This window comes from Zootoca vivipara, chromosome 11 (assembly GCF_965207765.1).
Source record: "Zootoca vivipara chromosome 11, rZooViv2.hap1.1, whole genome shotgun sequence".
In the NCBI taxonomy this organism is placed as follows: Eukaryota; Metazoa; Chordata; class Lepidosauria; order Squamata; family Lacertidae; genus Zootoca; species Zootoca vivipara.
In genome coordinates, this window is record NC_142594.1 from 28,865,054 (window position 1) to 28,880,570 (window position 15,517).

Genomic DNA, 15,517 nt, shown 5'->3' on the forward strand with positions numbered 1-15,517 from the left:
TAGCCTACGGCTTGCCAATCAGAAGGTCGGCAGTTCGAATCCCCGCAACGCGGTAATCTACCGTTGCTTGGTCCCTGCTCCTGCCAACCTAGCAGTTTGAAAGCACATCAAAGTGCAAGTAAATAGGTACCGCTCTGGCGGGAAGGTAAACGGCGTTTCCGTGTGCTGCTCTGGTTCACCAGAAGCAGCTTAGTCATGCTGGCCACATGACCAGGAAGCTGTACGCCAGCTCCCTCGGCCAGTAAAGCGAGATGAGCGCCGCAACCCCAGAGTCATCCGCGACTGGACCTAATGGTCAGGGGTCTCTTTACCTTTACCTTTACCAGATCCTGAAAACTGGCTTAGTAGCAAATAGGCAGCCAGTACAATCCCCTCAGCACTGGTGTGATAGGTGCCCAATAAAGAGCACCACTCACCATCTGGAAGCCACTAGTTGCAGCCTCCAGGCCAGCTGCAAGGAAAGACTCATGTAGAGTACATTACAATAATCCAAAGTATGCATCACAGTGGCCAGATTATGCCTGTCCAGTAAAGAATGCAGCTGACACATCAGCCCAAGCTGGTGATAGGCGTTCTTCACCAGAGGCCACTTGGGCCTCCGTGGACAAAGATGGTTCCAAGATCACACCTAAGGTGTATACTTGTGCCTTCAGAGGGAGTAGAACCCCATCTAGAACAAGCAAACTATTCAGTTCTTGGATCTACGAACCACTTATTCACAATGTCTCTGCTTTAGCAAGATTCAGCCTCGATCTATTAATATTTACCCACTCCACCACAGCATCCAAGCACTGACTCAGTTTATGCACAGCCTCTCCTGACTCAATATATAATAGAGAAGTAGAGCCAAAACCTATTTCCCAAACCTACTGATATTACTCCCGAATGCTTCATGTTGTTGGCATCTGTCTGTCTAGAGACACAATGGAATGCGCCGGGGAGGGGGGGAGAGTTGAAGTCAAACCACTGCGTTAGCAAAACTGAAGTGATGTTCCACAGTGGCCTGGGCAGTGTGTATGGAGGTCCTGGGCTCCATACAAAAGATCCCACAAGATCCCACCTCTCGGCCTCACTGATGTGGTCCAAAGGAAAGCAGAGCAGTATGTTTGGCACCAGCTGGGCTGCAGGAGTTGCCAGAAGAAGGCATACAAGGCACCACCCAACCATCTTAGGAACTCCCCTCTGGATTTGTATAGGGTTTTCTCTTTAGCCGTTTCTTCTCCCAAAGATGTCCCACAAGGCAGCAGGGGTTTAGGATGTTTTCCTTATCCTAGATGGGTGACCTTCCCAGGCTAACGAGCCCCATCTGCCCCTCACTTCCCTCAACAGTACGTACAGAAACTGCTTTCTTGACTGTTGGATCCAATATTGGTCTTATCCACTCAATCCACCAGAGCCTGTCTTCACATGTAGGGGAAGTCCCTAACTCACTGAAAGTTTAATAAAAAAATTCCTTCAGTAGCACCTTAAAGACCAACTAAGTTTTTATTTTGGTATGAGCTTTCGTGTGCATGCACACTTCTTCACACTGCCCAGGCCACTGTGGAACATCACTTCAGTTTTGCTAACGCAGTGGTTTGATTTCGTGCATGCACACGAAAGCTCATACCAAAATAAAAACTTAGTTGGTCTTTAAGGTGCTACTGAAGGAATTTTTTTATTTTACTTCGATCCAGACCAACACGGCTATCTACCTGTAACCAGAATCACTGAAAGTTTGAATACCATCAGCTACCCTCACTTGGTTTAGCTGCCCAGTCAAAGCTGTTCCAAGGGTTTGGCTACTGTTGCATGCTGACAACTTCTAGGAGCCAATGAGTGCCCTGGCCCAACCTTAGAAAACCACATACCAATGGTTCCTGATGTTGTTTCTTTAGTGAAAAAACACCGGTTTACAATATAGATTTCTTCAAAATTGATTCTTCTATTTCTCATACCATTTCACATTGATCCATAGGGTTTTAGCAGATCAAGGAGCGTCCTCCAAGGACCATACAATGCAAGTACAGAGGGGTTGGTGGCACCTTAATGGTCCTATTAGCAAACAGACAAGCACAACTCTCTGTGTCTGTCAAACTGGCAGTATTTCTGCCAATTAGAGAGAGCTCCTTTGCTTCTTTTTGGAAAGTCATTATGGACAACTGAACATTGCTTATAATGTAAACCTTCTAACATAGATCAGCTCTATAAAACAGTTTTTCTGCTGCTAAAATGGTGTGAATTTTTTTAATGGTCGGTCAAGCCTAAAATCAGCCAGAGGCAAGTTGTAAACCCCAATATATGTAAGGAAATTGGGTAATTGGTTTCAGACAGCTCCAAAGCCTATCCACTGTCGAGAAAGATGCTGTTAGGGTTTCCTTTCTTTGGGAAGATAGTGGGTCTTTTCTTTATTATTCCAAGAAATCCCCTCGCCAATAAATCATGTCAGTTATCAATCTGCCAAAATGACAATGCAGTGAAAGGTATTTATTTAAAGCTTGGTCTTTGAATGGCTAGCTAATCACATTTTAAAGCTGTTTTAAATATGATGGTGGAATTTGAATTCCCCCCTTTTACTGTTTTATTGGCTGTTTGATCGATTCTTTAGCCACTTTAGAATTTACATGGTGAGCTAGAAATTTAGTGAATAGAAAAGTGGAGCACATCCATGTTTTAGAATGCAAAACTGCAGGATAGTTGGGAGTTGGACATACTGCCTCCAGCACATTGCCTCCCTCAGCTGATAGCATAAGCTGAAACTGATCCTACAACTCATCCTCAATAATGGCACTGGGTACTTCAACTAGAGCAGTGTTTCTCAACCAGCGTGCCTCCAGATGTTTTGGGACTACAACTCCCATTCCTGACCACTGGTCTTGCTAGCTAGGGATGATGGGAGTTGTAGTCCCAAAACATCTGGAGGCACACTGGTTGAGAAACACTGAACTAGAGTCGTAAGAAGTGCAGAGTCAACATCACCCTGATGTTGAGCGATTTTATCTTCAAAGTGAGTAGCCAGTTGGTCACACCAGATCTTTAAGTGTTCCAGCGATCCCTTCCCCAGTGGGAATCAGTAACCTAAGGACCATCTAAAATAACTCTGCTAGCCAGCTACCAGAAGATGCAATGCATTGCAGCGCTAAAACCAGCTTTTTTAACAGCCTAAAAATACTGAAAATATTCACACCTGCTAAAGCTCATCAGCATGAACTGGCACCCTCCATCCCCACCCCCACCCCCACTTAGATTTTAGCTTTAGGGCCATAGTTTTAACACCTGGTAGTTTTATATTTCTTTAATTAAAATCAAATGTAATTAATTCAGACTTGCATCATGAAAACTTTGACCATCTGTGGAAGGGTTTTCATCTACCACTGCCCTTGGGTTGACATCCTAAAGATATATTACTATGTCTTGTAGCATCTTAATGATGACTTGTTCTCCAATTATAACCAAGACTGTTTCTAAAAAGATAATTTTAAAGTGGGAGTAAGAAATGCAAACCTGAGTTTACATGGAAGGATTTCTTGACTGTGATCCCCGTTTATGAAGGTTCTCTCTATGAGACTCAACCTGGTGCAGACTCTTGGTGTCCTTTTGGCACCGCACAATGACTTTTGGATTTTCCCAGACACTTAATTATATCTGTGGAAGGATTGATTTAACTGCTGATTTCATTCTGCTCTTTATTCTCTATTTATTTATTATCTGGTGATTTTCTTGTGAAATAAAAGTGAATAAAACATAAAAACGGTCTTTAAAATTTGATTTATGAATGAAAAGGATATTCAATGATAAAGAGCAAAAATGTCAGGTAAAAGAGGATCAAAAAGATAGACAGTAGGTGGCACACTTGAACAGTTATTGAGCAGCTTACCAATATCAGGGCCAATCAAAATTTTGGCACTTTATTTCCATTTAGGAAGAAAAAAATAGATAGCTATGGGCTGGGCAAGGCAGTGCTAACAAAGAATGTTACAGCTGGTAAGATTAGAGAGTTAAATCCAATGTTGGTCCTACTCTGAGTAAACTCATTGAAAACAATGTACATGCCTAATGTACACTGTACGTTCAATATAAACACATCGAAATTAATGAACCTGCTATTGACTACAACCAAAACTTTCTACTTCAAACTTAAAATTAAGTAGCAATAATAAAATAAATGAAACAAATGAAACAAATAATAACTATGGGGTGGGGAACTGACTGAGATGCAGTTTGTGTAATTAATTGCAATATAATGGAATAAATGGAAGAGATATTCAAGTATAGGCAAGACTAAAGCTGCAATCATATCCTTTTAACTGGGGATAAGTATCACTGAATCCAATGGGGCTTACTTCTGAGTAGACACAGTGCTGTAAATCCCACTGAAGTCCCACTGAAATGTGGAGGAGGCAACAATTTATTTTATTTCTATAAATATTTCTATCCCGCTGTATCATAAAAAATATATCACAGTGATTAACGACGACACAAACCATAAAACCATACAGTAAAATCATAACAAGTTAAAACCAAAAGAAATTCAGTGAGACTTAAATGTGACTAATTTAGTCTGGCGTTTACCCAATTGAAATTTAAACTAAGCAATATAATTTGCTTAACAATCAAGTATATGTTGGAATCTCCCTAGGTGTAAACTAAAATCTGGCCGTAGTCCTGAATTCAGCCATACGACTAGGTATGGCTATGGTTTTCAGCTTTTAGTCATCATTAAAGATCAAAAGATGGAGAAAGTGCCACAAGAGCAGCTGCCATACAGTGTTGTGCTGCAATTACTTGCTAGGGAAAATGCAGAAGTACTACTGTACCATATTTATACCTTCCTTTCTCTCTTAGACAACTGAGGAAGATTGGCAGTTATCATACCACGTAAGCAGAGGAACCACAGATTTTTGAAATTTCAACAAATATGCTGTAGTATGAAAAGTTTGTTCATACTTCATTGCCTGGAGTTGGCATTTTGCTATTTAATTTCATCTAACTGATCTGGCTAGGGCAAAAACAAAAGGCAAGTGTTTTAGTAATTACCTATGTATATTTCTCTCTCTCTCTCTCTCTCTCTCTCTCTCTCTCTCTCTCTCTCTCTCTCACACACACACACACACACACACACACACAAATAATATTGTTTTGACAAAATGCACTCCTTAATCAGGAGGGCTTGCTCTTTGTTTTGATTTTTTTAAAGAGGTAGAACACAAATTGCTTTTTTTATCCAGAACAGTACTCCCTCTTCTTAAACGGAAACACAGAATGCTGTCATGCATTAATAAAGGCAATATAAACAGTACTAGACTGAGAACGTTTTCTATAAAATAGCACTTAATCACCCACAGCAGGCCACAGTCTACACAGAGAAGGTTAATCTTGTCAAGACAAGCAAACCACACAAGCATCCCAGAACGAGGGATTTAAGTGACTCAAGTTTATTGTCTAACTTTGACAAGCTGCTGCGGTAAGACCTCATTAAAAATAGATTAGTTACAGCATACATAACATGTTTGCCACAAGACAAATTTACTGGATAAATATAAAAATTCTCTCATACACCTTTGCCTCAGAGGATCAGAAAAGGTTGCAAAAGCATCAAGTAACTTTGCTTTGCCATTAGAGAGGGAAGCAAACCCTCCCAACATCCTATGTCCCAGGCAAGCATGCCAGTGTTCCGGGGAGGGGGGGGCGGTTAGGAACAAATAGCCATCCAAACCCATTCTAGAGAACATGCTTCCACCCACTACTCTGAAATAATTTGCTTCTTCAAAGACGCACGGGCATGACTTACCCAGCCAAGTAAATGTAAGCACAGAAGGAGATATCCAACTGTGGTGCTCTGTTTGTGCAAGCGGAACTTCACCGCCTCCCAAGCAGCCCCAAAGGATTTTTCAGAGGCCAGTGGACAAAAGAAGGGGAATTCCATTGTGAGCTCCACTAACCCGGAAGTAGCTGCTCCTGTTTGCGAACTTTGCCCCAGGATGGAAACGGAAATCGCGCACTGGGAGGCCCCATTAGCAAAAGCGCGCCTCAGGATAAGAACGGTTGCAGCTTAAGAATGGACATCCGGAACAAATTAAATTCATAACTAGAGGTACCACTGCAACTTTTGAGCACACATATTCATATGTGTAGACATTTGCATGGCCTACTTTTGACACATGACCCTCTCAGAACACAGAGCGGTGACCCTTGTATGAAAGTGCTGTTGCTGATAATATTTATCAGAATGCGCAGAACGAAAGTCTGGACATGCAACACGAAAACAAGGGCATTTATTCCTTACCACTAGAAATTCTCAAGGAACCACTTTGTGAGTTTTAATGTTTTTAAAGATGCTTATTTGCTGCCACCCTCCGCAAACTTTAATAGTCAAAGATATATAAAATAAACCTTAAAAAATATCTGCAGGGTATTTTATGTTTCATAGCTGAAGCAAGAATCTGATGTCTAACATGTTTCACATGTCTTTGGGGGGAAAGCTAGAACATAATAAATTACATTCATCTTTCACATAGAGGTTCTTGGCACTTAAAAAAAATAAATTAAAAAACAGGAGACAGATTTGTGCCGCTCTGACCAAGCTGTCATTTACCGTGTTTCTGACAGGAATCTTCTTTGGTTCTGGGGGTACATCCTGTGGAACAAATTTCACTGGCTCCTTAATCTGTCTCCTTGATCGCTTAGTTCCATCTGGTAAAGTTTCCATGGCAATGTCGGCTTCCATGTCACTGCTACCTGCTTGGTCGCACTCTGAACACTGCCTGGGAGGACAAAAAACAAAAATCAAACTCAAGACAGCAGCTGCTAAAGCAAAATAAGAGCATGCAGGCTGAAAAGCAAGAGCCAAAGACCAAAAAGGGTAATTCTTACAGTGTAAAAGAGCCCCAAATACAAAGAACAGTGACTTTTGCTTTCTTCTCTGAATGGTACCAAAAGCTACTACTTACACTCAAGTTTAAAAACAGCTTGCACAGGAGCATTTGGGGTGTGGGGAGAAGAGGGCTGTTTGGGAAAAAATAGCTTAACTGTCCTGTGCTCTGGGGTTCCAAGCCACGATACATGTATAGAGATATATATCACTCAGCAAGACTCTTCTCCATCTTCCACCATTAAAGGATCCAGTAGCCAACATTCATTGAAAACAGAATTGCTTCGCAGAGGGGGGAATCAATTAATTACTTCAAATAGGCAATCCTATGCAAACGGACTAATGATGAGATACCATTTAGCGTAAATCCAGAGCTTGCTGCAAAGAAGTTTGGGGGCAGTCCCTATCAGCAACACTTTAGACACACATAAAATTATCCTAGATTACTTAAGAAAATTAATTCAGACAAAGATGCTCTTGGAATGAATATTTTAAGCATTCTAGCTGTGATTTGCAAATGTTAATCAATTATTGTTTCTGAAAAAATGCATTGATGGAAAACATCAATGCAACTGATGCATAGACTATAAGCCTATGTCAATAATGCCTATCAACTAGAGTCCACATTTTACTCTATAGGTGAATAAAGCAGAAATTCTGCTGCACCTTAACTATTATACCCTTTTTTGTTTTTTGCAGGGGCTAGGAGACACTATTAATCTGCTTAAAAAAACCTTCAGTTTGCAATCCTAAAGCTTCCACTAGGGAGTAGCCCCCACTGGATTCAGTGTATCTTCATTCTGGGTAAATATATTTAGAATTGGGGTAACTGGAAATCAAAGTTTAACACAGGCATCCCCAAACTGCGGCCCTCCAGATGATTTGGCCTACAACTCCCATGATCCCTAGCTAACAGGACCAGTGGCCAGGCATGATGGGAATTGTAGTCCAAAACATCTGGAGGGCCGAAGTTTGGGGATGCCTGGTTTAACATAAAAGCAAAACCTGAGTCTCTCTCTGCCACAAAGTAAATTAAGGCCTATGCTGGTATTAACTTGTGGCATAAAGAACCTATTTCCTAATATAGTTGAAATGGCCTCTTTAAAATGACAAAGACAGAATACAGTGGAAAATGGCCCGATTTGACTGTGTCTGCACTCAGAATTGCTCTCTTGTATTATCCACTTATATAGTTTCCATTGCTAACAGAGCATTTGACTTGCATTGCTGGTGCCTTCTCATGCACACATATGTAATACACAATTGTAATACACAATTCCTTTTTCTCATGCTTTCATTCATGAGGCCTGGAAAAGTTATGCTGTCTATGGAACCTGTGAAAAGAAGTCAATCGTCCTAAATTGACTTTAAAAAATGTATATTAAAACCCATGTTTCCAAGGATTGTTACAGCTACATAATGCAAGCATGAAATGAATAAAGTAAAGAAGAAGCTGTGGACAAGGAAAGGGAAAACACAAACCATTGAATCCCTTTATATGTGACGACAAATCCTACGATTTATAGAGCTTCTCCTCCTGCACATATTACATTCAGCTATGAATTTCAGCATTTTCATTCTTCCTCAATACAAGGCTGTTACAATCATATATATACCCTGCTAGGGCAATGACATAGAAGCTTATTGGCCTCCCAGCCCAGAAATCCAATTAGGAAATGTGTCAGTTTGCAAACTGCCACCAAACACCACTATCACCAACTTCAACCCAAATTCTATCAATAGTAAAATAATAATAATAATAATAATAATAATAATAATAATAATAATAATAATAATAATTAATATTTGGTACTACATATATAAGTTATAATGAACAAAGCTGATGTTCCAAGGGTTAATGAGAGTAACATTTGAAACACCAAGTGTACTACAAACAGCAGGGGCAATGTTATGTTGAACTTAACACATATACATCCTTTCTACTGATCTTGAAGAGAATTTACAAAGACATATCTAAAGATGAAAAGGATGCAATCAATGAGGCTCCATTTCTCTTTTAGAATCCTATCTCACTGAATATACCCTAGCTAAATTAAAAAGGAAAGACAAGTTTGTGATCAGAAGTCTAGCTGAAGCATGAAATTCATAGCAAACACATGCCAGCTTTTTGAAAGAAAAGTCTTGCTACCTCCCCCTGACCTATTACCACTGAGACGTTCAGTTTATGTCCTCTTGATCTGATAGCTTTATGTCCTCTTGATCCAAATGAACCTTTTCAATATGATTAAACAGCAAAATAATCTGGGCATTGAAAGTCATCCTTGCTTACATGTAGTGCAGTGACAGTGAATTTGTAAATGGGACAGCCAGAAAGTTCAAGAAAAGTCTGGGCACTTAGAAAGCAATGAAGTTAAGGGAGCTACCCCTAAATTAAAGTTATCTTGGGGGGGGGGAACCCTCCTCCTCTCATTTCTAATCACGAAAAGAAGAAGGGTATTCAGAGAATAAAAGAGGGTACACCATACAATGAGGAAGGGTGTGTGTAACCAGGGAAATACAAGTATTCTGCAGATACATTTTCGAGGTCTTCTCTGAGAAATATATGGTCCAAAACATAATTTAATCCAAACTATTACTCAGGACTTGTTCCGAGTTAAGATTATTTACAATTGCACCCTAAAATAATAAATGTGAAGAATCTCAGGATGGCAACATCTGCCCATTAGTTAATCAGCTGAATCTCATTCAGAATACTTCTTCTTCTTTGGCGATCACTCGTAGCTGAGTAAGATTGTCTTCCAAGTGTCAAAGACTGGTGCAAACAGATGTGCCTTCAGTTTAATAGGAAAGCTGTATAACGAAGGTGCCAGATGTATCTCTGTGGGAAGGGAAATACACAACCTAGGAGCTGCTACACAGAATGCCCTCTCCCAGGTCACCACCTCCTGAGCTCTTGAGGAAGGTGGAACTATCAAGAGGGCCCCCTCTGCTGATCATAAAACCAGAGGGGGTCTGTAAGAGAGGGAAGGGTAACATGAGCCCATTGAATCTGGCCCAGAAACAAATGCACAATATAACAAAAGTTATATGAGTTCTAAAGGGAAACACAAACAGCAATCCGGCTGCTGCACTTTGGAGGAGTTGAAATTTCCGAGTCATCTTCAAGGGCAACGACAGAGGGTGCGCTGACTGAGAAATAGGGATCACATCCAACACTGCAACTCTGCTGGCACCAGATGCCCATAAGGAGAATGGAATTTAGACTTTCTCTCTCATGCCATCCAACCTGCTCCACTCCCCTTAAATTAGTTCCAGAGAGAGCAAATTTCTGGGGGGTGTACCAAGGGTGGGGGGAGAGGAAAGGAAAGAATAGGAAACAGAAGTCCTCCTGCACCCTTCCAACTCCACAATTCTATGATTTATGTTTAAACATAAATATAAATAGTTTGTGGAACTAAACAGTCTTGATTACAGTAGGACCATGTGAAGCAAGGAGGTGCGTTTATTGCAGAACTCCATACTGCAACCCTGCGCAAGAAAGATGACATTCACTGTCAGAAGTGGAAAGAAGATATTGCATGCATCAGGTGTTCTCAAGTGCTTCAACACTCAGTCCACTCTATGTAAGCAACTGACATCCTGTAGCAGTGTCAAAGACTGCGACCCCTTTATTTTGTTCCGTACATTGTAATGGAAGCCACTGAAAATTAAGCTACTTACCACAGCGTAAAGGTAAAGGTAAAGGGACCCCTGACCATTAGGTCCAGTCGTGACCGACTCTGGGGTTGCGCGCTCATCTCGCATTATTGGCCGAGGGAGCTGGCGTATAGCTTCCAGGTCATGTGGCCAGCATGACAAAGCCGCTTCTGGCAAACCAGAGCAGCACATGGAAACTCCGTTTATCTTCCCGCTGTAGCGGTTCCTATTTATCTACTTGCATTTTGATGTGCTTTCGAACTGCTAGGTTGTCAGGAGCTGGGACCAAGCAACGGGAGCTCACCCCGTCACAGGGATTCGAACCGCCGACCTTCTGATCAGCAAGCCCTAGGCTTAGTGGTTTAACCACAGCGCCACCTGGGTCCACAGCATAGCCTCAACCTATTTCTTGCTCATGTTACAATATGACAAACTGAGAACAAAACCCAAGACCTGAATATTACAAGAATATGACTACTAACTTTCCCAAGTGTTAGTAGTTGTTGAAATTCAAAAAACTCTTTAAGACATATAAGCTATATAGAGGCTTGAAATACTGCTGTGATACAATTATATCCTAGTACTGGCATGATCCCCAAACCAGTTCATATGAGTAAACTGAACTGCTAATGTTTGGCTACTATTACCAACTCATTTTTGACATCTGTACATCTTTATTCTCCAGTTTCTAGCTAGATGGAATTCACAAAATGATTGCTATACCAAGTCTTGAGTTTGGGACTTACAGCAACATTTTGCAATATGTTTCTGGTCAATTCAGAATTACCAAATGGAAAACACCTAATGGAAATATGGGAGAATGCTGTTTGGATCGCTATTAATATAGATCAAATAGTGTATGAAATAATGTGGATGATCCAATCATCTTTAAAATTCTGCAAATATCCTGGGAAAAGTGTAGACACAACATGGGTACCACACGATTACAGCATTAGAAACAAATTGGGGGGAAAGTGCACAGCCTTCCTGAGGACTGGTTACAGGTAGGTAGCCGTGTTGGTCTGGATCGAAGTAAAATAAAAAAATTCCTTCAGTAGCACCTTAAAGACCAACTAACTCTGCAACCTTTCCAACCTACAGGCCACCAATCAAAACAAGATCAACAACATTGTCAATCTTTCACAGCAAACACTCAGCCCAGCTGAGGAATCCGTCCTTTCACGGGGACTATCATTCTGCCCTGCCAAATCCCAACACATGATTCAGTTCTGCGGGGACCTGGAAGCATTTTTCCGCCGTTTACGCCTGAAGGAGTATTTTCATCACACACAAGAACAAGACAAAGTAGAACAAACTACATCCCCACAACACAACACCTCTCAACTTACTGGGGAACAACCATCACCCTCCAAACGCATCAATGAACAGAACATTGACCACCAACTACCACCGAAAAGAAGTTACACAAAAAGGGACTCCACATGGACCCCTCCTGATGGACGCAATACCACACTAGATCTGTACATCGAATGCTTCCGCCACAGAATCCAAACGGATGTGACCAGAAAACACCATCGCTTACAACAAAATCTAAACCATGCTGAAAGGAGAGCCATAGAAAATCTCAGGAACAACCCAGACATTATAATTAAAGAGGCAGACAAGGGTGGAGCTGTCGTCATCATGAACAAAACTGATTACATCCAAGAGGCCCACAGACAACTTTCCAATACTGCCTTTTACATGAAATTGGACTCAGACCCCACACAAGCATACAAAAAAGAACTGAACAAGATTATTAAGGAGCTACCCCTACACATCCAAGAACAGATCCTCACAAACACACCAGCGGAACCTCAGCCAGGAACTTTCTATCTTCTACCCAAAATACACAAACCAGGAAACCCAGGACGCCCCATCATCTCAGGTATTGGCACCATTACAGTGGGTGTTTCCGGCTATATGGACTCTGTTCTGAAACCATATGCTATCAGTGCTCCCAGCTACGTACGTGACACCACAGATTTTCTGAGGAAAATACAATATTTGAACAATCTTCCTAACAATACTATACTAGCCACTATGGATGTGGAATCTCTATATACCAACATCCCACACAATGATGGTTTACAAGCCATAAGGAACACCATTTCAGATAAAACCACAGCGGACTTTGCTACCAAACTCTGCCACTTTGTCCTTACCCACAACCACTTCAAATTTGGTGATGACCTGTTCCTCCAGATCAGCGGCACAGCCATGGGCACCCGCATGGCCCCACAGTATGCCAACATCTTCATGGCAGATTTAGAACAACGTTTCCTTAACTCCTACCCACTCAAACCTCTCCTGTACCTGCGATACATTGACGATATTTTTATTATCTGGACACATGGACAACAGACCCTGGAAACCTTCCACCAGACATTCAATGACTTTCACCCCACCATCAACCTAACAATGAACCAATCTATGCAAGAAATACATTTTTTGGACACTACTATAAAAATACAGGATGGACGTATAGACACCACCTTATACAGAAAACCAACTGACCGACAAACATATCTACATGCTTCTAGCTACCATCCCAAACATACCAAACAATCCATCGTATACAGCCAGGCCTTACGTTACAACCGCATCTGTTCCAACTCTACAGACAGAGAATCTCACCTAAGAGATCTACAGCAAACCTTTTTAGAACTAAAATATCCACCTGATGAAGTTAAACAACAGATCAACAGAGCCAGACAGATACCTAGAGAGAACCTGCTGCAAGACAGACCCAAAAAAGAAAATAACAGAACACCACTAGTCATCACATACAGCTCCCAAGCTAAAACAGTACAACGCATCATCAGAGATCTACAGCCTCTCCTGGACAATGACCGCTCCCTTTCTCAAGCTCTGGGAGGAAGACCTTTCATTGCCTACAGACAGCCACCCAATCTTAAACAACTCCTCACCCACAATAATACAACCACCAGACTTAACATGGACTCTGGTACCAGAGCCTGCAATAAACCCAGATGCCAACTTTGCTGCCACATACACCCAGACAACACCATTACTGGCCCCAACAACATCCAACACACCATCTCAGGACTATTTAATTGCTCATCCTCTAACATTGTGTATGCCATCAAATGCCAACAGTGCCCTTCAGCTCTCTATATTGGACAAACAGGCCAAACCCTACGCCAAAGGATAAATGGACATAAATCTGACATCAGGAACCAGAAGACAGAAAAACCAGTAGGAGAACACTTCAATCTCCCAGGACATTCTATACAAGATCTCAAAGTAGCTGTCTTACTACAAAAGAATTTCAGAAATAGACTGGAAAGAGAAGTTGCTGAATTGCAACTTATCACCAAGCTCAAAACCATGGAGGGACCTGGTTTGAACAGAGATATCGGGTTCTTATCTCATTATACATGATAAGCGATCTTCAGCCATCTCAACCCTTGCTTTTTCATGCAAAACCATTTGCAGTCGTTTGCAGTCATCAACAGCTATCAGTCAGTCAATCACCCATTTCCACCACCCTTCTGAGTGATCCCCCCTCCCCATCCCCACCCCTCCCCACCCCTTCTCTACATAAGTGCCTGGAAACTTCCATTTCACTGTATCTGAAGAAGTGTGCATGCACACGAAAGCTCATACCAAAATAAAAACTTAGTTGGTCTTTAAGGTGCTACTGAAGGAATTTTTTTATTTTACTTCGATCCAGACCAACACGGCTACCTACCTGTAACCAGAACTATGGAAGGCACCACATTGAGCCGCATGAAATGGAAGTCCATCAACCTCACCAAGAAACTTGCCCAGGTACAAACTGACATCCTCTTTCTATCTAAATGCAAAAACCTGGACATTGTACCTAAGGGTCTTAGAATTAAGAACCCTCTTCAATCAACTTATCCCACAGAATATGCCAGAAAACTATGCCACACTTTATCTAAGAAACTGCTGAAACATCTTATCGGCGTTCTGTATTCCAAACAGAAGTTAATAAAGGAGGAACTCTCTGCACTGGAGAACTCCATCAGGAATCACCCGACCTGGCAGAAGTTCCACAAGGAAAAACAAACCATTTACCACTCTCAACTGGAGTTACTGAAGAACCAGAAAAATAAAAAACTCTGCAACCTTTCCAACCTACAGGCCACCAATCAAAACAAGATCAACAACATTGTCAATCTTTCACAGCAAACACTCAGCCCAGCTGAGGAATCCGTCCTTTCACGGGGACTATCATTCTGCCCTGCCAAATCCCAACACATGATTCAGTTCTGCGGGGACCTGGAAGCATTTTTCCGCCGTTTACGCCTGAAGGAGTATTTTCATCACACACAAGAACAAGACAAAGTAGAACAAACTACATCCCCACAACACAACACCTCTCAACTTACTGGGGAACAACCATCACCCTCCAAACGCATCAATGAACAGAACATTGACCACCAACTACCACCGAAAAGAAGTTACACAAAAAGGGACTCCACATGGACCCCTCCTGATGGACGCAATACCACACTAGATCTGTACATCGAATGCTTCCGCCACAGAATCCAAACGGATGTGACCAGAAAACACCATCGCTTACAACAAAATCTAAACCATGCTGAAAGGAGAGCCATAGAAAATCTCAGGAACAACCCAGACATTATAATTAAAGAGGCAGACAAGGGTGGAGCTGTCGTCATCATGAACAAAACTGATTACATCCAAGAGGCCCACAGACAACTTTCCAATACTGCCTTTTACATGAAATTGGACTCAGACCCCACACAAGCATACAAAAAAGAACTGAACAAGATTATTAAGGAGCTACCCCTACACATCCAAGAACAGATCCTCACAAACACACCAGCGGAACCTCAGCCAGGAACTTTCTATCTTCTACCCAAAATACACAAACCAGGAAACCCAGGACGCCCCATCATCTCAGGTATTGGCACCATTACAGTGGGTGTTTCCGGCTATATGGACTCTGTTCTGAAACCATATGCTATCAGTGCTCCCAGCTACGTACGTGACACC

General features: G+C 41.7%; 1 protein-coding gene across 14 annotated transcripts in view; it reads right to left on the bottom strand.

Moving 5' to 3' along the window:
* PHF14 (PHD finger protein 14) overlaps window positions 1–15,517 on the bottom strand; it is a 146,572-nt gene that overhangs the window by 89,169 nt on the left and 41,886 nt on the right. For 8 of the 14 annotated variants that reach the window (XM_088654004.1, XM_088653999.1, XM_088654001.1 and 5 more), the window contains exon 14: window positions 6,575–6,743. In XM_088654004.1, coding sequence (XP_088510130.1) covers window positions 6,575–6,743 — 169 coding nt within the window. The remainder of the gene's footprint in view (window positions 1–6,574; window positions 6,744–15,517) is intronic. The other 6 variants (XM_088654006.1, XM_088654003.1, XM_088654008.1 and 3 more) reach the window with 1 other exon arrangement.